At 47.0% G+C, this 25,759-nt stretch overlaps 5 protein-coding genes across 5 annotated transcripts; 1 reads left to right on the plus strand and 4 right to left on the minus strand.

Moving 5' to 3' along the window:
• Positions 1–1,628: 1,628 nt before the first annotated feature.
• F5J12DRAFT_864333 (uncharacterized protein) lies at positions 1,629–3,407 on the minus strand (the record flags this gene model as incomplete). Its single annotated transcript, XM_051747004.1, has 7 exons — positions 1,629–1,690; positions 1,748–1,997; positions 2,101–2,282; positions 2,333–2,621; positions 2,674–3,211; positions 3,259–3,314; positions 3,369–3,407. Coding segments are annotated over 7 exons (1,416 nt in total), but the record flags the coding sequence as incomplete, so codon positions are not given.
• A 133-nt stretch (positions 3,408–3,540) lies between these two features.
• F5J12DRAFT_504732 (uncharacterized protein) lies at positions 3,541–4,824 on the minus strand. The gene is made up of 4 exons (XM_051739759.1): positions 4,611–4,824; positions 4,358–4,554; positions 3,691–4,310; positions 3,541–3,635 (listed from the first exon to the last, which is right to left on the minus strand). Coding segments are annotated over exons 1-4 (834 nt in total). The 5' UTR covers positions 4,627–4,824; the 3' UTR covers positions 3,541–3,634.
• Positions 4,825–13,104: 8,280 nt separating this feature from the next.
• On the plus strand, positions 13,105–16,096 carry F5J12DRAFT_864341 (uncharacterized protein). The gene is made up of 6 exons (XM_051747005.1): positions 13,105–13,794; positions 13,843–14,002; positions 14,065–14,236; positions 14,298–15,133; positions 15,199–15,227; positions 15,260–16,096. Exons 1-6 carry the CDS (start codon positions 13,387–13,389, stop codon positions 15,659–15,661), a joined length of 2,007 nt encoding a protein of 668 aa, XP_051595007.1. The 5' UTR covers positions 13,105–13,386; the 3' UTR covers positions 15,662–16,096.
• Positions 16,097–16,814: 718 nt separating this feature from the next.
• Positions 16,815–17,577, minus strand: F5J12DRAFT_727950 (uncharacterized protein; the record flags this gene model as incomplete). Its single annotated transcript, XM_051741840.1, has 3 exons — positions 16,815–17,076; positions 17,123–17,238; positions 17,296–17,577. 3 exons carry the CDS (start codon positions 17,575–17,577, stop codon positions 16,815–16,817), a joined length of 660 nt encoding a protein of 219 aa, XP_051595008.1.
• A 2,902-nt stretch (positions 17,578–20,479) lies between these two features.
• On the minus strand, positions 20,480–21,948 carry F5J12DRAFT_727921 (P-loop containing nucleoside triphosphate hydrolase protein; the record flags this gene model as incomplete). Its single annotated transcript, XM_051741836.1, has 5 exons — positions 20,480–20,685; positions 20,736–20,907; positions 20,956–21,104; positions 21,291–21,574; positions 21,623–21,948. Coding segments are annotated over 5 exons (1,137 nt in total), but the record flags the coding sequence as incomplete, so codon positions are not given.
• Positions 21,949–25,759: the final 3,811 nt, after the last annotated feature.

Below are 25,759 nucleotides of genomic sequence, written 5' to 3' on the forward strand. Positions count from 1 at the left end.
AACCTAAAGAGGTCGCTATCAAAGCGGTCTCCTCCGCGTCTTCGTTCATGGAACCACCTTGGGATACATCGGACATCTGTTGATCCATCAACCCAAGTTCCTCGGAAATGGAACTCAAGATGCTGGTTCCAAATGTGGAGAGAAGGGATGAAGCTGTTGAAGCACGGATCGTAGAGGGGGTGGATGTTATAATAGACGTAGACAAAGGTGTCGTGGGTGACAGTGAACGCAGGAACAGACTCAAGGGCAGGATCTTCATAGTAAGCTGAAGGAAGATCGCAACCGTTGAAATTAGCTATAGCGTGAGGAGTCGATGTATGGGAAAGTTTAGGGAAGAAATCGGTAAGATAGCCATGGAAGGCTAAGTGGAGCCCTGGATAAAAGTACGGCGATTCGAAACCAGGAAAGTGGGGCATCTCCTGCCACGCTGTTTCCACGGTATCGATAGGAACAAGGTACGTTGCAGGATTTGGCTTTTTGAAGAAAGCGACCGAGGAAGGCACCGCCTCTCGCCAGTTAGAACACTCCCATACATATAACATCTCTGTATATTCTATAATCTCCTTGACTGCATACTTCCGCCACTTTACATTGTACATTCCATCCCATTGTTCAGCGATAGCGAGTTCGAGTTTTTTAGCAACGACGAGAGACATCTTTTAAATAATTAGCCCTTGTTCTGCGACAAAGCAAACGAGATTAAAGCAAATCGAACTCAGCGATGTCTTCGACAGCGAGAACGACTGCAGGATTAATTAACTCGTTGACAGCCGCAACTTCCTCAGGAAGAGGAGTCAGTGCACGTCGAGGAGAAGGCGGATCACGCACTTCAAGCTCGTCGTATGGCAGAACAGGGTCAAGATCTGCGTCGTGGTCGATATTGGGAAGATGGAAATGAAGGTAATGAGGAGGCGGAGTCGGTGGTCGAAGAATGAGACACTGAAGCAGCGCTCTGCGAACAATCTGCTCTTGAAGCATGAATTGTTGCCTTCGCCACCAAGCGGAGAGACCTAAGAATGTAAACCAAAAGGCTACGGAGCGAGCAGCAAGCTCCCGTAGAAAAACCGGGTCATGTCCACCATAATGAAGTAAAAGCACAGCTTGGTTAAGGCCGGCTACAACAGTGACAGCGAAAACTACTACTACTGTCCCTAGCGCATCTAGGCCTACGATATCCATAGTGATATGCCCGTTGGCAGTGATCGCTCTATGCAAATACTGCAAATAGCTTGCCACCTAGTTATAGGCGGGGCTCATAACCTATTGCGCAGAGGAACAGGAAGTAATGAAGAGCTAGGCACGAACACTTGCCTTTATATCAGAACGGTAGTAGATTTGAAGTAAGCTTGTAAAGCGTTGAGGGGCTCAGTTGTCAAGTAGACAAGTGAAGAACGAATACTTGATTCGATGGGGATTGAGGAAGAAATCCCTGAGTTTATATACATGAGTAGGTACGCACGGACCAGTAGCGTAAAAGGAAACTACTACTCAGTATAGTAAGGAATAGTGCAGAAGGTCATGGAATATGACATATAGTATGATGTCAGAATGACATCATTGTGGAGCTGTTTACTAAGGAATGTCATGTGATGAACAATGTGTTGATACACGTGTAAGTCTGGATCAATCTAGACGTCGGAACATATAGTAATATTTCCAACACTACCTTGATAACTACGGCCTAGCAGTACTACATTTCAACAATATTTTTTGTACTGAGTGCAGAGTTCTTCATCAGTCGACATACCACGAATGATTTGAATAATTTCCCTGTAACGTTCACCGGCAAGGAGATTTGAGAATTCGACGACACAAACTGCCCCCTCACGGTCCTCGTGCAATGCGCTGCTCAGGGCAGCACCGGCTAGTGCAACGAGACCATCGATAGTAGCCGCATCGTCGACGTCCAACGACTTGAAGAGTGCTCCCGGCATTGTCCAGGTGGCGGATATCAATAGATGGGTGAGGGCATGATGCCCAAATCGTCGGGGAGGATCCTATGTTGGTTGTTAGCAGGGAGTGTAGTTCAGCAAACAAAGTACATTCCTCCGTGTATAAGAAGTTATAATCTCGAAGTAGGTGTTGGATGCGACCACAGACAGATTCTCGGATTTGCGTTTGGTCGAGCAAGAGGTCATCGTCGCACACATGGATACCATAGCCGATTAGGACCTGCGCACACGCAACGTTCTTGAAGAGTGTTCGGATGCTATTAGGTATTTGGAGAACCTGAGAGATCGCTTTGCCATCTTTGGCTCTGTCAAGGACCCAGCAGTGGGGATCTGGCATGGCAGTCACGAAGCGTTGCGGAATGAATGTGAATAACGCGTACCTGTTATTAGAGTTCTAAGCGCGTCAGTGATTGCATCCTCTGCGAACGAGTTTGCTTCGACTTGGGTGGGGAAAATGTTTGTACAAACGAGTCGGCGGCGCATGCCATTTTTTGCTTCCTGAATTACCTTGCTTAGTTGATCTGGTGGGAGTTGCGTTATATTCTGAATTGGGGTTTCGTCGGTTTCGTTCGTTGGAGCTTCGGGAGTTGGTGGCGGTAGTAGTGTAGAAGTTGGCAGAAGCGTGCGACGAGTTTGGCGCCGGGACGTGATCGTGTGATTGGCTCCTGCCTGGCTTGAGATTAGCTACAATACCATCATACTTAACTCATAAATGACTTACTTTGATGACGCCGATGATGACAAATGAACCGCGCTCTGTTTCAGAGGGACGTCGTGGGCCATATGCAAAGACACGCCGGATGCCACTTGAAACAATAGGGTAAGGGCTGGGTCGTGCAATTTGGGAAATTCGCTGGGAGCCCTCGAACGACAACTCCTGGGGGTATTGCAAAATCGATGGCGTCGGAAGACACATCGGCCGTATTGTCGTAGCCAAGTCCGGTGCCCCACAGAATGGGAGGGCGTCACCAGCCGGGTGATGTGACATCGGGGTTTCTGAGAGGCGATCGCGCATCAAAGTTGTGCTTGGCGGGGCTGGCGTCTCAACTGCCCATGGCGCTGTCATATGGGCGAAGGCTGTTGAGTATGACGTCGGGTGAGCCATCGATGATGAAGGAAGTGGATAGTCGTATGATGTGCCGTCGGCCACCAACGATGAGGGAAGCGTATAGTTGTATGCCATGCGAGCAGCTGTCGACGATGAGGTTGCATATGTCTCATCAAGCGGCTCTTCATTGCCAGCATAATGGGCTGAGAGGCTCCGCTGGGGTCTTCAGTGAATTCATTGGGAATGCCGAGCTGAGACCCATCAGGCTGTAAGCACGGGTTAAGACCGCTGCCCTTTGTGGGCTTCTTCATCTCCTGTCAGTATTGTCAGATGTCATGCTGGATTGGTAAGGAGTATGGCCGGCGCACCTTTCGTCCCCGATTCCCCCCATCGTTATACAATGCAACCTAGTTAGTTCAAACGTATATTTCTCTCAGCAAATACAGGGACAATATTAATGAATGCAAATTAGGCAGGTCAGCGAGAATGCGCGATTTGGCAGACTTCTTTCCTCATTTAGAACATCGCCAGAGTGATAAAGACGCATAGACAGCATGCAAAGATATTACATAGCGTTCGATGTGGTGTACAATGCGGTGATACAGTCACTACACATTACGAGTCATAAGGCTTATCTGTGAAGTAATTACCGTCATTAGCTCGTAAGGGCTCAAGGTTAAGACCACATACCATTCAGAGTCTTCCGTCGGAAAAAGAATCCTCTCGGGATCGCTCGTGTACGGAACCTCTGGGTCACTTGTGGGCGGGGCTGGTGGATCGCTTGTGGGGGGGGCCTCTGGGTCACTCGTGGCAGGGTCGCTTGGATATAACGGAATCTCAGTGTCACTTGGGTTAGAATCCTCTGTATCACCGGAATCTGTAACCCCAAAGTAGAAGCTCTGAGACTCCTCCGACTCGTCGAGGACACCCAGAGAAATAGCAACTTCCTCAGTGTCCTTGAGATCCTTCTGCATGGCGCCCAGTGCTGCAGCGTCTCTCTGCAATGCTTCTATCAAGATATCCCTCTCCTCTGGGCGACCCTCAACCCCACCAAGATCTAGACAGCACTTCTTGAAAAATTCAAATCTAGACACTGAAGTAGTATTCTTCTCTTGGAGATAGTTCAGAGAACGGTCGAAGAAGCACTTCCACCTCTCAAGTCGTTCGATCTCCCATGTTGCAGTGATTATACGGTAACGGGTTGCTTCGCAGTCGGCATATTGAGCCATTACGGCCTCCCACAGAACATCGCTTGGAAATTGAAACTGTTCTAGTTCTGTTCTGGCTGTCTTTCTCCTAGCCTCTTCGACCTGGTAGAGCTTAAGTCAAATCTCATGAGGATTACAACCAGGAATACCTTTCCAGCTCCACCGTCTGCGCTTTGAGGGGAGTGCACGACACCTGAAAACGCCCTCCTCATAAAGGGGACCTGGGGCAATGAATGTTGGTAGCGCTTGCGATATGGAGACGACTGCTGACGAGCAGACCTGCCCGTGAACGAAGAACTGGGGGCTCTTAGTTTATTTTTTGTGCTACCCCTTGCAGGTGGCGTATCTGATAGTGTGGCTGTCATGATAGACTGTTGGACCATAACGACTGGGTAGACTTACCTTCATATCTCTCCATAACTGTCCTCTGCTCAGTGATTGTCCTGTGAAGAGTGGCGGAGTTTGAAAGACTTGGAAATTTCGCTCGACAGAACTGATAATCATCTAACCACAATGAGCACAGAACTTGAGTCTACTGGCCCAGGAGAAAGTGGGGATGGTAGTTATGTGTCCCTGTCGAACAATGAGTTGTTGGAAATATTCTATATGTTCCGACATCTAGACACATCTAGACACACATGTGTCATAACATGTTGTTGATCATCTGACATGCCTTAGCAATCAGCTCCACTATGATGTCATATTATACATCATATTCCATGACATTCTCTGCTGTTCCATACTATACATAGTAGTAGTTTCCTTTTATGCTACTGGTCCGTGCATATCTACTCATGTATATAAACCTGGGGATTTTTCCCCTAACATCATTGCAATTCCACATTGCTTTCTACTGTCTAACAAGACAACTGAGCCCCAAAACTTACTTACTCAAATCTACTACCGTTCTAACAAAAGGCAAGTGTTCTTGCTTATTGCTCTTTGCCTAGCTCCTGTTCCTCTGTGCAATAGGTTATGAGCCCCACCTTCTAGGCATGTGTGCTATTTACATATCTGCATAGAGTGATCACTGCTGACGGGCATATCACTATGGATATCGTAGGCCTAGATGCACTAGGGATGGTAGTAGTTATCTTTGCTGTGTCGCTAGCTGCTGGGTTAAACCAGGCAGTTCTTTTACTTCATTATGGTGGTCTCGATCCGATTCACTTGCGGGAGCTTTTTATATGCTCTACCGCATTTTGGCTCTCATTTCTAGGTCTCTCCACTTGGTGGCGACAGCGACAACTATTGTTACAAGACTTAGTTGTTTGCAGAGCTCTTCTTCAGAGACTTGTTCATCGACCTCTGACTCCACCTCCACATTATTTGCATTTCCATCTTCCTGACATTGACTTTGATGCTGACCTCAATCCTGTACCCCCTTATGATGCTTTTGAGGCTGCTGATGCACCACCCCTGCATCATGCTCTGACTCCTCTTCCTGAGGATGTCATTGCCTTGAATGAATTACTTAATCCAGAACTCATTCTCACTGTCATTCCTGACAACAATGCTGAGTTCAACTTAATTTAACTTTGTTTGTGGCACTTCACTGTCATTATGGGAACTAATCTATGGTCTTTTCAAAGTATGTCTCTCATCATTGCAAAGAAAACTGAATTGCTCGCTGCTGAGCACCACGATGGAATGCATGAAGTAAAGTGGAGGAAATATGCAGTTAAGGAGATTATAGAATTTGTTGAGATGTTGTACATACGTGACTGTTCATCTTGGAGAGAGGTGGTTCCCTTGTCTATGGCATACTTCAAAAAGCCAAATCCCACCATGTACCTTGTTCTGCTCAATACTGTGGAAACAGTGTGGCAGAACATGCCCCACTTTCCCAGTTTTGACTCTCCGTACTTTTATCCTGGCCTCCATTTAGCCTTCCACAGCTATCTAAGTGACTTCTTTCCCAAATTAACCCATACTTCAACTCCTCACACTATTGCTAACTTCAACAGTTGTGATCTTCCTAGTGTTACTTATGAAGATCCTTCCCTCCTCACTGTTCTGGCCTTCTCCATCATGCACGACACTTTCATCTACATTTACTTCAACACCCATCCACTCTATGACCCATGTTTCAACAGCCTCATCCCTCCTTTACAAGTTTGGAACCAACATTTGGAGTGGAATTTCAGAGGAGTTTGGGCTGACAGAAGCACTGACATCCAGTGTGTCCCAAGGTGGTTCCAGGAACACTGACAAGGACGAGACTGGTTTGATAGCAACCTATATGGGTTTATACAATGATTCAAGGAGTCTGCTGATATGGGAAGTGAGCTGCGATATACGCCTGCTAACAGGCATCTTTTCTGGTCTTCCAACTCTGCTCACTCTGACTTCACTTACTGGCCCAGCACAACAGAGATTAATTATGATCTCGAATGTGCCATGGAGAAAGATACATTCGATTATCTTGCAGAACCCTGACCTCGTGGAATTCAGACTACAGCTCTTAGCTGAGCTCGTGCAGCTCGAGCCATACACCAAAAATTATCCTCTTCCAAGCTTGATGGATGTACCATATGTATCAGGAGGGTGATACCATTTGGGAACTAACAGTTGTATCATTGACAAATCTTACAATACACTTGAAGTATTTGTAAAAGATATTCATTTTCATCATTCTTTCACTGTTAATGTACCATATTCTTGTGCTGATCCATATCTTGGATTTCGTTCAGATGGGATACCGTTGCATGACTGCAACTGGAGCATTTTGAGCTACCATTATTTCCCTCCGCTAGACTTTTTAAGTCTAGAGTGCAATAATTCTCACATCTCTGCTAAGAGATTCGCTGAGAAAGGTACAGGCATCAAAAAGATTTGGCGAAATCCTTGTCCTCATATTCCCAAACCTCACTATCGCCGTCCATCTCAATCTGCTAGAGCATCTGCTTGCAGACCAAAACAAATCGGATTCCACACATTGAATCCTCCATCCATTAAAATTCATCCGACTCACTCATTCCTCTATGAACACCTTCTCATGGACTTTTAAAGATGTCCAAAGGTCTTTTGAAACAGATTCCAAAATTAAATGGAGTCAATTATGCCTCTTGGTCGGTTCTTATGAAGGCTTACATGCAAACACTTGGTATTATGGGAATCGTTGATGGCACAGTTGCTCAACCTGCAGCTGGTGCTGGACAACCAGCAATTGATGCATGGACGACCTCTGATACCCACACTCAAGGAATTCTAACTCTCTACTGCGATCCAATGATTGCTATGTCTATTGATGGCCTTGCTACCTCAAATGCGAAATGGCTTGCCTTACAAGCCAGTTATGGTGCTCCATCCACAATGACTACATTCATGGAGTTCCAACATCTCATTCACATTCAAATAAAACCAAAGGATGACATAATGGCCAAAATATTGGAGATCACTATGCTCCTTACTGCCATTACAGCTCAGGGTATTACCCTGAATAATAAAATGAAAGCTCTCATCCTGGTTCATGCTATGTCTCAAGCTTGGGAACAAGCACCCATCAATATTCTTTCTTCAATTCCTGCTGATCAACTCTCTCCCAATACTGTTATACCACACATGAAAGAAGTCTGGGCCCACAAATCGGGCAAATCTATGCTTCCACAAACTGAAAAGGCTGGGTCTTTGTCTCAGACCCAAGTAAAACAAGAATCAAATTTGCTTCTGGCATGTATGAATAAACCTCCTCTCCGTAACATATGCAGAGGTGGTCATAATATGCAAGATCATGTTGGTGGATCTGGCTCTGGATCTTTCCAAGGCTGAGGTTGAGGAGGATGCGGTCATGGACATGGAGGTTACCAACCTCCTTACCCACAACAGCAGCAAGGTTCTGGCTCTCGAGGTCAAGGCCACAACCGTCACCAAGGCAAGGGCAAAGCCCAAGCCAATAATCTCAAAGTTGAAGGAGCAGAAACTTTAAACTCTGCTTACATCGAAGAACTCCCTGAGAGTTCTTATGATCCTAATTCCAGATCATGGGATGTATACCCTGATCAGGAACAATTTGAGAATGCTGCTGAGGAATTCAATATTACTGCTCTTGATATTCCTATCCATGAAGACTCTCCAGAATATTCTCTCCCGGATCCTACTCTGGTTGAACGAGTCTATTCTAATGATCTTGACACTTATCTCAGATCTCATGTCATCACTGAGACTGAATCATATGATCCAGACTTGTCTCGACAGGACCTTGCTATGGCAATGGAAGTTGTGGGAAATACTCCCCATAATCCTGTCTCTCCATCCACAGGCCAACTCACACCCTGGTATATCAATGAAATATTTGAATACCAACTTGACCAAGTTGAGTCAGTGAAGATTCATGTTAACATTCCCAAATCTAATTCTCCTTGCACATGTTCAATTTGTTGCTGAGCAGACCTCACTTGCCAGCAAGTGGTCTCATCCCCACAGGAATGCTGGGAATGGGAGAATGCAAACTCTTATCAGAGGGCAATTCCCCTTTCCACTACTCAGCTGGACAGGATATGTCTGAGTAGTACCAGCAACCCCTCAATACGAAGTGGGAGATTCCCTTTTGGCTGGTGAGAACATGGTGGAGGATAGGAATGTTAAGGATAATGGCAGTTCGGCTTTGCTGACAGTACAGAATAATGATCAGTCTGCCTCTCGATTTCAAGGACATGATTGTAACAATGGAGGATCTCTCCGAAAATCCGTACTTGTAAAGAATCTCAAAAAGAAAAACCATCCTATGTCCTTATCTCAATTTCATGAATCTGTGCCAGAAAAATCTGTATGTAAACCTTTTCATATAAAGCATAATCCAGACATTGAGTATGATCCAAACAAATCTGCATCGGGATATCTCCCTTCTGCATTTGATGGACATGCCTTTCGATTCTTATGACTGTTACCTTTTGGGTGTACATGTCAGTTATAAGAACCTTCCAAAGGGTGAGTCTATATGGATGTTGGACAGTGGAGCCTCACATCATGTGACTCCCTTTAAAACTGATTTCCTCACTTTTCGAGAATTTACAACTCCTTCCCTTGCATCAACTGCTGGGTTAAGTAGAGTTCAATTACTTGGTGAAGGAACAGTGGTTATTCACCTGGAAAATGGCAGTAACCTACCACTTCATAATGTTGTTTATAGTCCTCTCTTCTCAAAGAGATTATGCTCAAGAAATGCACTCTTGAAAAATGGGTACAAGAGCACAGCGACACTCAATAGTGAGATAATCCAAGCACCAGATGGCCAGACTGTCCTTGAAGCCAAAGTAGCTTCACCGACTTCACCTCTTCATTGGTTTGTGGGCGTACCGCTTCCACCTACCACTGCCTATGGGGTCCTTTGCCCTCTGCTAAGGATTTCTCAAGAGTCTCTCTGGCATAATTGCATGTGCCACCCAGCTCAGGCTGTTCTCTGGCACATTTGCTGATTTGGACCAAACATACAAATACAGGGGGAACTTACTCCTTGTAAAGGTTGCGCACAAGGCAAATTGTCTTCCAGATCTTTTAAACCTTCTTGAAAGCAAGCAACAAAACCTTTAGAGTTGGTCCATGCTGACCTTCTTGAACTACCTGTCAAGTCTTATTTTTGGTCCAAATACATTCTAACCCTCTTGGATGATTACTCATCCTATGGTTTCTGTCTCTACCTCTGAAATAAATCTGACACTTATACTGCTTTTGCCAACTGGATGGTGTCCATGCGAAATACTACTGGGCATCATTTACTTGTGCTCCATTCAGATCGAGGGGGAGAATTTATGGGTTCTACCTTCAAAGTGCTCCTTTCTTCGCACGGAATTACCCATCATCTATCAATTGCCAACCAACCACAACAGAATGGTTGTGCAGAATGCTTCAATCGGACTATTTGACATCAAGCTTGTGTTCCAAAAAGATTCTGGAATTTTGCTTTTGATTGTGCACTCCATGTATACAACAGAACTCCTCTCAAGAGAATTCTTTTCAAAACTCCAGTCGAACTTTTCTTAGGAAAAATACCCGACATCTCATACTTCTGCACCTTTGGCTGCAAAGCCTTTGTATGGGTTCCAAAAGAACAACAAAAAGATAAACTGGAACCTCATGCAGTTGAAATGGTTTTCCTTGGTTACAAACCAAATACAAAAGGATACCACTTTCTACATGGTCAAAAGATCATTCTTTCTCGCACTGCAAAATCTGTAGAAGACTCTTTTCCTTTCTGCTTGGATACCAAAAAGACCAAGACCTTTGACCCTAGTTCCAAAGACGACCAGGACTCCTCATCTGATTCTGAAAGCCTTCATTCACTTCCAGATCCTGATCAGATCCAACCGCTGCCTCATCACCAGCAACCACTAAGTCATCCACCTACTCCACAACAACCACAAAATCCATACCCACAGCAGAGAGCTGTGGACCAGCCTAGAGCTCATCAACAACCAAGAAGAGCACCTGCTGCTGTACCACCAGTTGACCCTTGTCATATACAGCATCCTCATCAACCAGAATTTATTCAAGGTGACTCGCACAATGTTTGCAGAGCTCAACCACCTGCTGATGACAGAGAACCTTGTCCAAAGCATTGCTTTATACCAGTATCTCATCCTGAAAACATTTATGGAGATAGACCTCCTATTCAAATTGAATGAGATATACAACAAAATCAGGATCAAGCACAACAGTGGATTCGAAATGCTGAACAGCATGCTCATAATTCCAGAGAAGATTTTTGGAGATATGCAGAAGAAAGAAGACCTCCATCTCCAAGGTTCCCTCCTGCATTAATTCCTCCTGAAGTTCCTCATCAGTGGACTGAACATCCACAAGGAACTACACCTCCATCACCTAGATCTCCACTTACTCCTATTCCAGACACTCCTGATTCTCCAAAAGGAATGCCCAATCAAGAAGCAGAAATGCATCCTTTCCAGTTTGCATTAGCTGCTTGGGTTAAAGAATCACCGGAACATTATAAAGATGTGCTAAAATTATCTCCTGATCTTCAAAAGAAATGGTTTGATGCCATGAAAGACGAATTAAAGTCTATCGAGGAAAGACAAGTTTGGACTTTAGTGGATCCTCCAAAGAATTGGATACCTGTTAAGTGTCGATGGGTATTCACAATTAAAAGCGATGGTCGTTACAAAGCTCATCTTGTGGCAAAAGGCTTTACACAAGAATTTGGCACCAACTTTGAAGATACCTTCTATCCAGTGGCTTGATTTGAAACCATTCAAATCCTACTATCTTTTGCTACCCAAAGAAATTGGGAAATGGAAGCCCTGGATGTCAAAACAGCTTTTCTTTATGGAAATCTTGATGAAGAAATCTATATGGAGCAACCAGAAGGTTTCAAAGTTTTGGGTCAAGAACACAAGGTCTATCAGCTGCTTCGAGCCTTATATGGCTTAAAGCAAGCAGCACTTGCATGGAATAAAGCCCTTCATCAATCTCTACTCAAAATGGGCTATATACATTCTAAAGTGGATGCTGGGATTTATATCCATTCATCCAAAGCTGGCATAATCATTTTTCTGGTCTATGTTGATGATGGTCTATTTATTGGTTCAGACATTTGTCTTCTTAAAGCCAAGAAACAAGAATTCATGAAGAAATGGGAATCCTGTGACCTTGGTGAAGTCAAGGAATACCTTGGTATTCAAATTCACCAAAATTGATCCAAAAAGGAATTATACCTGGATCAAATACCATATGTCAAAAAGGTCATTAAAAGGTTCAACATGGAGACTGCTTGAAATGTTTGCACTCCATTACCTTTGGGATATCAACCAGAAAAAGCACCATCAGATTACCAAGCCACATCATCACTCCAAAGCCAGTACCAGTCTATTATAGGGTCTTTACCCTATATGGCACTTGGCACTAGACCAGACATTGCATTTGCTGTCATTCGCATGTCACAATATATGGCAAATCCCACTGAGGATCATTGCAATAAGGCCCTGCATATAGTTCGCTATATTGCATCTACACCAAAGTTGGCCTTATAATATTCTGGTCTTGAATCTCAGATTTATGGCTTTGTGGATTCTGATTGGGCTTCAAATAAAGATACTCGTCATTCAACCACCAGTTATGCCATGTATCTTGGCAATTCCCTTATTTCCTGGCATTCAAGAAAATAAAAGATGATCACACTCTCTTCTACAGAAGCCGAGTATATGGCTATCAATGCTGTTTGATGAATTAAAGTTAAAAACAGAAAAGACCATATTATACTGCGACAATATGGGAGCTCACTTTATTGCTGAGAATCCTGTATCGGACAGTCGATCCAAACATATTGATGTCCAATGGCACTTCATTCATGAATGTGTACAAGATGGTTTATTCGGTATTGAATACATTCAAACGGATAAACAAAAAGCAGATGGTCTTACTAAATCTTTGACATGGCAAAAATTTGAGCTTAATCGCTCGTCAATGGGACTTGTTACACTCCCATTTTAGAGTGAGGGGGAGTGTTGGAAATATTCTATATGTTCCGACATCTAGACACATCTAGACACACACATGTCATAACACATTGTTGATCATCTGACATGCCTTAGCAATCAGCTCCACTATGATGTCATATTATATGTCATATTCCATGACATTCTCCACTGTTCCATACTATACATAGTAGTAGTTTCCTTTTACACTACTGGTCCATGCGTATCTACTCATGTATATAAACCTGGGGATTTTTCCCCTAACATCATTGCAATTCCACATTGCTTTCTACTGTCTAACAAGACAACTGAGCCCCAAAACTTACTTACTCAAATCTACTACCATTCTAACAAAAGGCAAGTGTTCTTGCTTATTGCTCTTCGCCTAGCTCCCGTTCCTCTGCGCAATATGAGTGTGTCCCATTTTGTTTCCTCGAGTCTCAGTCTAATGCTAATGAATTGTCTAGGCGTCTAACAAATTATCCCGCTTGCGGGAAAGTGTTCTCCTCAACTATGGCAGTCTGCCTCCATCTGCAGGATGATCTCAGGTGCGGTCAGCACTTACTCCCCACGCCTTCCGCCTTCCGTGTGCCACCAAAATCTCATGCGCCGCGGGTCGGTCAATATCACCCGAAGTCTGGCTATATCTACGATATGGGTCAGTTGAATACTCTGGAGCGTATGAGGCTAGACGAGTATGAGCCCAAATGAAAAGACAACCCTTACTTCCACTTTTCCTCCAAGGATGAATGGGATTTTGGGAAGTTTCTCTACCGCAACCTCTCCCAAACGCAGATCAACGACTTTTTGAAGCTCCAATTGGTAAGAAACAGCCTGGTTTCAATTCAATAAATCTTACATCACTTGTACAGGTTAAGAATATCCAGCCTAGCTTTCGAACCGCCGAGCAGCTTCTTTCGTGGTTGGACATGATCCCCAAAGGTTCAACTTGGCAATGCACAGAACTCTGTGCCGAGGGCTACGCTACGAAAGAGCCTATTTATCTCTACTGGCATGACGCCTTGGAAGTCGTGCAGGACATATTCGGGAATCCGGCCTTCGCCGAAAATATGATGTACGATCCATACTACATTTACGAGGGCGCTGAACGCGAATGCGGCGAGTGGATGTCGGGTGACGAGGCACATCGAATTCAGGTGAGGATTTGTCCATGCGAGCATGCTACCTTCCTAAAAATGCCACAGAATGAGCTTCCAGACGGTGCCACTATCGTCCCTGTCATCCTTGCATCGGACAATGCACCGGTCACAAGAATGAGCGGAGATCGTGAGATGCACCCGTTATTCCTCACGATTGCCAACATCAACTCAGAAGTCCGTATAAAAGCAACAGCACACGCATGGCGTGCATAGCGTATACCCCAATCCCCAAATTTCTCGCGCACTCCGAATTCCATTCCATCCTAGAGGCTCGTGTATGGCACCGATGCATCGACATGGTTTGCGCGAACCTGAAGGTTGCTGCGCACAACGGCGTTTTTATGGCCGATTCTCACAATAATACTCGATATTGTTTCACGCCTCTTGCCGCATATACTGCTGATCTGCCGGAGCAGTTGATGATCGCCTGTGTTGCCAAGTATATCCCACCACTCGCTACTACTGTACAAAGTCATGTAACGCATTACTCGTATCGCCAGGTCCGCTTCGCCCGTCACCACCGCTATACAGAGCCAGTTTGGTGATGCGATCAAACATACGTCTCGCGATGGCCAGCTCACCCTGAAGACGCTGCATGAAATATGCTCAGCGACAGGCGAGCATATAGACCCTTGGAAGATCCGGGAGTTCCAAGTGGCGGCCAAGAAGCATCACCTTAGTGGTGTTCAACTTCCTTTTTGGCGAGACTGGCAGTTTTCAAATCCTGCGATTTTCCTTGTTGGCGAAATCCTTCACTCCTGTCACAAGTGGTTCTTTGACCACGTTCTCAAATGGTGCAAATGGGTACTTGGAGATGACGAACTGGATGCTCGCTATCGCTGTCACCACAAGTACATTGGCACTCGCCATTTCACTGGGGTATCGCGTGTGAAACAAATGACCGGACGTGAGCATCGGGACATTCAGCGCACGATCGTTGCAACTATAGCAGGCGTGGCGGGTCCAGATTTCGTTGACGCTATTCGCGCAATAGTCGATTTCATCTACCGTGCCCAGGCTCCAACGTTCACGACTTCCTCCATCCGAGAAATGGAAACATGCTTAGAAGAGTTTCACCTGTACAAGCAGGCCATACTAGATGCAGGCGCACGGAGAGGAAAAACTGGTGGCATCCCCCATTTCCAGATACCGAAACTCGAATTATTTCAGTTGTTTGGCTCTAGCATACGGAATATCGGCTCCCTCATCCAGTACACAGCAGATGTGAGCGAACGCCTGTTGATCACTCATTGCAAGGATCCGTTCCTGCGTACCAACCGGAAGACTGGCTTCACACAACAGATCGTGCTACGCCTCGACCGCGAGGAATCCATACGTCGTTTGACCTCTACACTCTTCTGCACCGCAGTGGTACATCACTCAGCAACATATTATCTGCAGAGCATGACAGCATGCCTCACGCACCCCCAGTCATTCAAGAAGAAATCTACTCGTTTACTAGGTCTGCAACCCCCGCAATCACTCCTTACAAGGTTTTGTTTCGGACGATGCCACGACTGCATTCCATGTCACTCGGAAGCCCGACTTCGCCGACAAGCCAGCATCTTACTTATCCACCACATACTGCCTTCCCGACTTCCCTTCACTACTCCTTTCCTACATCGATAACATAGCTGGTTGGAACTCCACGTTCCGTAGTCGACTGCTCCAAGGATGGTCGAAGTTCCGGATCCAGATGCAGTCGCGGCTCCGGCCACTTACGATCTTACCAAGCCAACAGGTTCAAGCCTTGCCACCTTCGAACGAACATCCCTATGGAAAATGTGACACTGTACTGGCTCGTGTTACATCCCCCTTTAGCACACCAAGTAAGTGGATTAAAAACTGCATTTCCTGGTGTTAATGGTCGTTATCTCCCAGCCACACTTGTTGTCCAAGTACGCGCGGTGTTTGCACTTTCTACAAGGGGCAATGCCCTCCCCCCCGACCTTTCTAATCCACTGCTCTATGTCCAGTGTTTTGCCTTTGTGGCAACACCGTCTGACCAACCTGAGATCGGAATGTACACTGTCCATCGTATGTTCAACATCAGTGCTAATGGTAGTAAGTCCCGGGTTGGTACAATTGTTCCGTTATTGGATGTTATCCACACAGTCGAGCTCATACCAAAATACGGAGAAACTGTCAGTCGGAATGTCGCATCAGAGACGTCGCTGGAACTCTATGACGACTTCTACCTCAATTCCCTCTCGAGCAAGGAATTTTATTATACGATACATGATGACTTGTAGCTTGTAGTCGACGAAGTGAAAATCAATGTATACCGTTCATTAATGGCGCTCAGATACTGTGAAGAACTAAGTACGTGAACTAAGTCGAGTGCGAAAACAAGTAATACAGAACTACTGATTGTGATTTTATTTTATTCGTTTTCCCTTGCTATCTGATCCACCAATCAGCGCTCGAGATCTATTTGTCGTAAGCTCTATGTAAACCCCGTTGATTGCTGTCACCCCAAGTGACTATAAGCGAGAAGTTGCTCACTTTACTGATATTGATGAGGCTTTTGAGTCTCGAAAGCCCCATCGACTTAGTTTCGAAAAATTTGCAGGTGGCAATGCCGTGGGAATTTCCTTAAAAGAAAAGGCCGCCCTCAGGCGGGGTTAACCAACGAAAAGTGGGAAATTTGCATCAGGAATGGGTTGTAAAGTGCAAAATCCATTGTAAAGTGTGCTAAGTGACACTGTACTTAGTCTAGTCCATCTAACCAAGTCCCTTTTACTTGGCCAAATTGTATCGTGCGCCGGATGTGAACGAAAAAAGCCATCCTCGAACCTCCGTGTCGTGCTTATTAGCGCCCTAGGCCTGCACTAAGCAGAATAATATCTGACGGTGCTGGGCCGAGTACTCGCGTGCAGATGTAACTTCAGGCAACATAGCAGATACACAAATCAAATTCAGGATTCAATTATACAGGAAGCTCGGCATGCAGTGGTCACGCATTCCGTCCCATCACCTTCTGCGTGACCGTCTACATACTGGCGGAAGCAAAGACTTCATTCCTCGTCAATGTCGGCCTCAGGGACTGACGCAGTGCTGAATTTATTCCCCAAAACACTGAGTTCCTCCTCCACCTGCGTAATATTGACGGGTCCTAGCTCTACCTTTCCAGAGCCAGAAGTCTCGTTCGCGGGCAGAACCGACCCAGGGAATGAGACGATAAGGGTCTTGGGCTGGAGAATCTGGTTGACTGCAGTGATCCTCCGTGGGTCGGGGTAACGAAAGCGGGTGGCCGGGTAAGGCACCGTCGACTTCACGCTGTAATAACGATCAGAACCTTTGAGTAACATTGAACACAGGTCACGTTGGGACATACGTCAGGTTAATAGTAGAGACGTCTTTGTGCCTCGCAGGTGCGCCGAGCACAAAGAAACGTTTGGAGATGCTCGTAAGTGTGTAGAACATGCCAACGAAGCCTCCCTATGGTATACGTTGTTTAGTCGCGGTACGAAGAGGTCCCAGGGTCCGACCTACTACCATTCGATCTTCAGAAGTGATTGGGTTGACTACCGTCTCTCCCTCAATATGCACGTCTGTGATTGCCGAGGGTCCCGCCCCACTCTGCCCGAGTAACACCTTCTTGTACTCGTCGCGAGTGAGAGTCTTCCCGTTGAGGACGACTTCGAGGTCTTGGGCGAAAGTAGCGTCAAAAATCCTGTTGAACCTGTCTGTCGTCTCGCTTCGCAGGAGAGAATTGAGGCGTGACGATGCCCAAACAGAAAGAGGGGCGACTCGGGGGAGGACGCGTTCTGATGCCATAGCTGTTGTTCGGTTATCTGTGTTTGTAGGTTATGAGGTTAAGTGCCAGGCCATTCGAGCTTTATATCTTGGACGAGACTGCCATTTCAAGGCTCTCGACTTCGAGGACAACCAGTAGGTACCAATGGCATGTATGGCCGTGACACCGTTTTCCACCGACTTCCATGAATCCTGTCCATCATGCCCTGACCAGCGACTCAGATAGGAGTTTCAGAAACTGAAAACTGCACCGGTGCCCACGTTTCCCGATGCCGGTTTACAGAACTTGGGAAGGTTAGGAGCTCGATATGGCACTAACGAGTAGATGACCTCAGCTCGATGATCGCCGCCCATGTAAGATCAGAAAGCGCATACTTCCATAACTCCGTCAACGTCAAACGCACGACAACTATGGGCGATGCAGAAGCCTAATGGCGGACATAGTGGGCTGCACTTACCCGATCCAATGTGATGTCTTGGTCACGACTCACGGTATCGAATCACATAAACGTACAGATGATCATTTTAGAACAATTGTCGTTCCGCTGGGCTATGCATCTCCCAGTGCCTGTGGAGTCATAATGTGGTGAGCGTGCATTAATCCTGTCAAAGCCTCGATGTCGATAGCGCTGTGAACAAACTTAACACCTGACTTAGAAGGACCCGCATGCAACGGCAACCCGGTACTGTCAGTTACCGTCCCGGCATCCTCACTTCAAACTCACGGACAATCCATTTTTCCCAACACGTCTACAGCAGCACGGCAAGGGCCACAAAAGTAGCAAGAAAGAGATGAAATCATGGTTCAGGAACTCATGCGAAGACAAACTGGTAAGGATCAGATATAGTCTTATGGAGGGCTTCTGGTTCTCTCATCTGGTTGTTTACAGCTTCAAAAATTGACTCGAGTTTTATCGAATACACACAGGTTGTTTCCTAAATTGACAATAATATAATAGGGTAGCCTCAAGACGTACCTGGAGTCGGAAGCACTCGTTGGGCGCGATAGAACTGCGGGCCCGGCTTCATCGTGGAATCCGGATTACCCTGAACTCACCTCTCTCTTCCACAAAATCTCATCTAATCATCCCAGATATGCGAAGATTCGTATGATACAGGTCTCCTTCGATCAGCCCGCTGATCGCACGTCACGATGGATTGCTGTGATGAGGGTGAGTTCGCCGGTCGTGCGCGCTATAGAATGCTCTAGTCGTCTGGCCATGCGGTCGTCATCTGGCCTATCCCACAGTCTGACAGGCTTGTATGCATCTCGCGGCTTCCCTTCCTCTCGAATGAGCAATTTCATACCGGGGAAACGTATCAGCCGTGTCAAGTGCTGCGGTTAGGTGCAGCAGACCCCTGTTGCGGGAATTGAAGTGAACATTAATGGTGGACGGCGTGATAACCCCCCTGGATCCGACGTGCCCGATGGTGGAGTGTCACATTGGCAGATATTCGCACGCGTGGACGGTAGATTCTGTGGCTGCTTCTTCCCTGATGACTTTCAACTGCCCATCCGTATTGCTGGACTGAAGGTGTTAGTTGTTGATGTCCCGCTTCTCTTAGATGGCAACGGTGAACTCAGAAGCCAAGTGATGCCCAAGCTTAGTGTCTGTCACCGCAGCGAAAGTCCTGCGGTGAAGGGGTAACAGCACGTCGTCGAGTGGCGTGTACGTGGGTAGTCGCGAGTGAGGACGAAGGCTTTTCCATATACTGCGTGTGAGTGCACCCCGACACTTCGTAGGGCAACGTGATGTTTTCCGCTATTGCTTTCACTTACGGGTCCCGCCGGATGACACTCCAGGGAGAAAAAGGTACTGTTACTTGCACTAGGTTCGGGGCAAGCTTCGGAACAGACGCCATCTATCTAACTCTGCTGAGCAGTCTGCCATTCTTCCTTCGACAACGCGAAGCGGTTCTGTGGAACGGAATTTGCTGTAATTGCTTCTGCGCAAATAAAACCCTCCTCTGGACCACAAGGTGAAAGTGTAAACTACAATGTGGTGGATGGCAGAGTGACCTCATTACAGAAATTGTTTTAACCGTGAGGGTTCACCGTTTGCCGTGCGCATCGACTCTGGCCGACGGCAGGTCGCAACACACTTGGATATTCTATCGACATCGTGCAGAGCATTTCGAAGGTCAGTGGATAACAGGCTTCAAACTACAAGACCCCATCGAGAACGAGCTCAAATGAGCCAACCTTACTACTCGACATGCCTACTGAAGTCCAGGAGTAGCAACATTTTCCTTTTATTATTATGTTGAACCACGCTGTCGTGGTACTTAGCTAGCTAACGTAGGGACCACGATGGTCCCCTATTTCCCGCCGCGCGTGTTTAATACATGGTTCTTGTTTGACGTAGGATGGGCTCCAGAAGTGTTTCGTTGGCGCGATCAACATGGTGAGGAGTGATTGTGAAGGTGATGTCGAAGAACCAGCGGGTATGTGACCGCCTTGGGTTTGTGTATCTGCAGCGGTTGTGAACACAGGAAGGCAGTGTGCAGTTAAGCGAGTGTTGGAGCGATGCGGTACTATCTCCTGTCCCAGCGGCGTGATGAGTTGAGTATCCCCATATACCCACGCTTGTGGTCGATTGTGAGGTGATATCGGAGAACTAGTCGGTGTATGACCGCCTTGGGTTCGTTTGTCTGCAACTTTTGTGAAAGTGGGGAGGTGGTGTGCAGTCGAGTACGTGTTGGGGTCCTGGGGCGGCGCGATGAGTGGAGCATCCCAACATACTTGTGCGTGTGGTCGATAGGAAGGTAATGTCAGAGAGCTAGGAGGTGGGTGACCGCCTCGGATTCGTGTATCTGCAATTTCTGCAATACTTGTGAACGCAGGGAAGCGGTGCGCAGTTAAGTGAGCATTGGGGTGATGCGGTACTACATCCAGGGGAGGCACGATAAGTTGAAGGTTTCCATGTACCCACGCTTGTGGTCCAAGGGCGGTTGCAAGTTTTCCAATAAGAGTAGACGCCGCTGGACCCCAAATGAATGCTTGGCTCGTGCATATAATCATGGTTTTTTTGCAGCGAGTAAGCATGACATTGGTTCGTCGCTGGTTAGCCAGGAAGCCAAGTTTATCCGATCTAACCACAGAAATGATGATGTGTTCTGCTTCGTTGCCTGGAACTAGGGTGAGTCTGGAAAGGCAGAACCGGGATGAGAGAGCAAACCTTGAAATGAGTCTACGTTGAATACTTTGTCTTCATGATGTAAGTTTGTCTCTTCCAGCTCATGTTCAATGAGGGCGCGTTGGGCATCGTATGGTGTGATGATACGAAAGTCTAGTCCATTAGCCTGGTATGCACCAGCAATCTGCACTACAACTTGTGCTTCTGAAGGATTCTACCTTGATATCAACGTACAGTCACTGGAATCAAGAAAGTAACACACTGTCCAACTCTTTCCTGATCGTGTTTCTTGTCCTCTTTCAACATTGACGAAGCGGCATGGTAGACTGACGGAGTTCTCGTGACAGGTCTTCAGCTTCCCATCGTAGACATTTTGTGATATGAAGTCACCGATAGCGCTTGGCATGCGGTCTGGAGAGGTCGGTCGACATATGTGAGCCGGAACGAATTGACTTACATTGTGTGTCCAAGAACAGTTTTTCTTTGGCGAGGTGGTCGACTTCGAAGATGCTCTGTAGTGTCGAAATGTCCTCTTGACCATAAGGTGGCACTGCAACGCGGTCAAAAAACGAACTAAGGGCCACGGTCATGACTTACACTGTTTGTCGTCTCCAATAAAAACAATCTTCGCCAGGGTGTACCTAAAACGGTCCAAAACCGGGAGATAATTTCCGACTTCTATCTGACTCCCTTCGTCAAAGATTAGAATATCCACTGGATTGACGTCGACGAAGGGTGCAATTTGGTCGTTTGATAACATGCCCAGGGTGCACATGACGACCCTGGCGCCGCGGAGTTGCCTGGACGCGCCAATGACATTGCGACTGAACGTTTCAGAGCGAATGAGACGCGGTTCAAGCCTCTTGTAAAGATGCTCGTGCCTATGACATTTGCTGAGCAGAATATTTTCCAGGCATGTGAGCACCCACCAATCAAAGTGGAACTCCTTCGACACCAGTAATGCAAAGTCATAGAAGCCTATTTTGTCAAGCTTCTCAGCAACGTTCTTCACAGCGACATTCGATTGTGCAGCTATCCAGACAGTCCGACTACTAGCATCTGGGAACGAAATAATGCTGGTAACTGCAGCAGTGATGACTGTCGTCTTGCCAGTGCCTGGGGGTCCCTGAATCAAAACCACTCGATCTGTACCTGAAACAGACAAGATTTTCTCGACGGCCCTTGCCTGAGAGAGATTGACTTTAAGATTTACACAAGAAATCGGTATCCTGGGCGTGAGGTGGCCGGATGGCATCCACCAAATTGGATGTTTGGGAAGCCATATGGCCTTAAAAAACGGATGAGACAATAGGGCGGACTCCCCCTTCAAGATAGAAAGGACAACCCTTTCGCGACAAGCCTCTGCAGACGTGAGGTCTGCCTTGCCGATTGTCGTCACCGACTTTATTTCGCCGCCATCAAAGGAACTCAGAATTTCGATCTGAGCTTCCCGTCCTTCGACGTGGACAGCACGACCCGGAACTTGAATACCATCCTGTGTTTCTATCTGCAGGAACTATGCAAAAAAATTGTTCATGTGCACCTGACTCAAATTCATTTTTATTAACATACCTGCTGAGTCGAGCTTCTAATACGAGTCGGATAGCGACCACAGGTCAACGTGAGTTTATCCATTTTCACTGAGATTTCTGGAACGACATCGTTCTTCACGGAAAGTGGCTTCAAGGAATCTAAAAGCTCCCCATCACGGGAGATCTTGGCAAGTGCTTCCATATGCTGTACAAGAGAGACAATGCGAGGTAGTGTGAGCGAACAGATTGATTTTGGCCACCAGCACCTACTTCATCTGGTATCATATTTGTTCTGATGCTTCCCAATGCCTGGAAGCGCGCGGCCATGTGAGGAAGAATAGCCGCCTGACAAGCTGCCCAGGCTTGGTGGACAAGGACTGAATCTGATACAGAACACGACTCATTATTGAAAAATAACGCTTTCACGCTTGGCTTGTGTAAGGTCAACTCGCCACCCATGGCATCCATAAGCGCCTGTGGGGATCGCCTGTCACTCAACGACACCGAGAGCATATCTACTGCGCCATCAATGCACAGTGCCATGTCCAAGTACAATGCGATCGCAATGCGATCCATTTTAAAAGCGTACTTCTGGTAGTTTGCATTGCAGAGAATTTGTTGCTGGAGGAGATTCCTTCCATAGATAACTCTCTTTTGCTTGCTACGGTTCCCGCCTAGGGACAAATCACCGCTAGTGAGATGCACCACCAGAGCCCTAGACGATGAGGACAAAGCAATAGCATCAAGTTGGCAATTGCTTCTATACGAAGCAGAGATGCCAATGGCACCTTTGGACATCACTGTATTGAGCAATGAGCGAAGGTGCCTTGCATCCAAAGAGTCCTCTGTTGAAGTCTCGAAGACAATTTGGGAAGAACAGTCCCGGAACAATCTGGGCGTGACAGTCGATAATGGGAGAGGCATCGAGAGAGAGTAGAGAGGAGGATTTGACGAAGGCAGGAAACAGCGACCTTGAAACGTGGCGAACAAGCTTTAACACCTGATGGCCATATTGAAAGTGGGCGCAAGGCGATGCACAGCATGCAAGTAAGGAAACATCCTGTGTAAGGTACTCGAAAGATATGAGATACGCACCTGAACGCCCCATGGAGATAGTCACTTTTGGAACGGTCGGAAATCCATGTAAGTTTGGAGAACGTTTGCATTTGCCACTACGCAGGTGTGCAGATGGAGGTGCACCTCGGAACAATAGTCCAAGGGTACCGGTACGTACGGCCTCCACGTAGCCCATCGGTGGGAGAAGACGGTTCAGCGAAGTCCATTGCACGGGAGTCACATGTCACCTTCTCCGACGTTGGTCTTTACTTACTGGTTACTCCTCGCATCGATGGCACTTCCCAGAGTAGTCGTTAAGCGAACTTCCGCGACTTCTCCACTCAATCACGCTAACATCGTTCACCGTCACCTTCGCTCCGCGATCTTGCGTCGGACGTTTCCATACTGCTTCTTCATGCCCTTGTACACGTTCGACACCATGCCTAAATTTAGGTGGCTAGTCACATCCCAGCGAACTCCGCGTGACTTGTATTCCTCTGCTTCGCTCTTTTTTCCGGTGTTATCTTCCCGTGCTTCGCGTTGCGTCTGTCCTTCTATTTAACTGGCGGTTTGTTGTCCTTCGTGAGTCCGATGATCGAGGTGGATACGCCTGAGTGCTTTGAGGCCGAGATGCAATGTAGAAGACCAACCAGATCGTGGGTCAGTAGAGGTTTGATCACATCAAGATCAGATCCAACTGTGCGCAGTCCAGTGAGGCCTTGAGAACATCCATGCTCAAATTTCAAACTCAAGCTTTCAAAATTCCACCCATTTACGGGTGCCTGCGCTGACTCCAGATTTATGTAATTAAAGGTATCGACTCCGTCTATTACGCACCATGCGCGTTTCAGCGCAGTCTCGGCGAGTAAACTGCCAGAATGCATATGAAGGAAAGGTGTGGCAACCTCAGCCACCCCTGACTTGAACGCTACATGACACGAACAATTCCGTATCAGGGTAGACTCCCAAGGTGGATGGTGTATCAACGAACGACCGGGTGTTTGCAACGTCCCCGGAGGAAGCGCTGGCAAGTAGCGGGGGTGCTCTGAACAACACGGACCACCTAATAGTTCAATAAAGTGCGAAGAGTCAAGCTTAAGAACGGAGTTTGACGGGAGGTCTAAAATCACGACAGTTCAGCAGATCTAGTGTCCCATGCTCAGGTAGTAGGAACCGCTAAAAAGTACTACTGTCTGGTCCCGAGGTCAGTAAATGGCAGGCTAGCAACAAACATCGTCAGCACACGCACATACAATAGACTGTCATGCACTGAGATTCCATGTATAATGATATTTGGCACACTGGGGAGCGGGGAGTACCCTTCAGATGATTGTGCGGGTGCCGCGCTCGGGCCAGGGGGGTCGCATCTCTGCGTCACGGTGGGTGCTTTTAAATGTCACTATTCCGGCTGATTCCAGCATCCCTCCTGCCCTGGATCCCACCGTCACGCCCTCACCTTGATCAACTAACAGGCTCATTTCTTTGTATTCAACATCTATTAGGTGTTGGTTAGGTGTACATACTTCGTAGGTGAAGGTGATGTTTCTCTCACCAGCAGTTCCTCTTACTCACAAGTCCCGGTTGGCACTCCAGGGCGAAAAAGGTACTGGGTTCGGGGCAAACCTTGGGACAGACAAAATCAGTCTAACTAGTAACGAAATATGATTCATAGAAGCGGAGTCAGTCGGATATAACAATTGCATCCTCATCTGCGTCGATTCCAGTCAAACCGGCCCGTTCACTTTCATATTGGTCTTCGCCACATGCACCGCCAACCTCCGAATCTGATTCAGAAATGACGATGACAGGTGAGTCACACGTCAAGTGGTGTTTCGTTGGTTTGGGCTGAGTCGATGGCGGCGGCTGAGATGAAGCACCAACGCGCTTTGGCAGCTGCGTCGACGTTGGTGGATAAGGTGTCACTTCCTTACGGGCGGAAGAATCTCTAGAGTAGCTAGCACCACGTGTTCGTATGTTGTTTGAGACCGGCCGCGTCGCACTGTTGGATGAGCCGGGGTGAATCGATGACGCTTTCTCCTTTCCTTTGTTACTTGTGTGTCGTGCTTCCGATATGAAGGATGTCTCAGTGGGCGCCAAAGCTTGCCTCTCAGCCTCCTCCACTTGTGCCAGAAAATCGTCGTCAAAATCCATGTCCATAGAGAATGAGTCTTGTGGTTCCAGAGATGATCCGGTACTCGTAACCGAACGAACCTTCATTCCGGCATCCCGCAAAGGATCAATGTGTACATTTTCCCTGTTTGAGGAAGACATCCAGGTATGAGATCCAGTGCTTGCCTTAGCTGCCATGCCTGCTTCTCTGCTGGGACCGTCATCAAAGGCCCTCAAGGCGTCAAATTCGTCGCTTTCCCACGTGAAACTAAATTCATCGTGTTGTTGGACATGGACCGGAGAAAGACCAATATCTGGGACCAGCGTGGATGTTACTTTGGCCTTTGCCGGCGGCGAGAAGTGAAGCGA

Source organism: Pisolithus orientalis, assembly GCF_024613125.1.
Source record: "Pisolithus orientalis strain OTSU chromosome Unknown F5J12scaffold_63, whole genome shotgun sequence".
Lineage (NCBI taxonomy): Eukaryota > Fungi > Basidiomycota > Agaricomycetes > Boletales > Pisolithaceae > Pisolithus > Pisolithus orientalis.

Bases quoted from the DNA above. Each gene is read 5' to 3' on its own strand.
- F5J12DRAFT_864341 (XM_051747005.1), top strand. From the start codon at position 13,387: ATGGGATTTTGGGAAGTTTCTCTACCGCAACCTCTCCCAAACGCAGAT. The intron at 14,003-14,064 runs GTGCATAGCGTA...ATTCCATCCTAG, and splicing joins AGCAACAGCACACGCATGGC to AGGCTCGTGTATGGCACCGA. The intron at 15,134-15,198 runs GTCGTTTGACCT...TATTATCTGCAG, and splicing joins CGACCGCGAGGAATCCATAC to AGCATGACAGCATGCCTCAC.
- F5J12DRAFT_504732 (XM_051739759.1), bottom strand. The intron at 4,311-4,357 runs GTATTCCTGGTT...AAGCTCTACCAG, and splicing joins CAGACGGTGGAGCTGGAAAG to GTCGAAGAGGCTAGGAGAAA.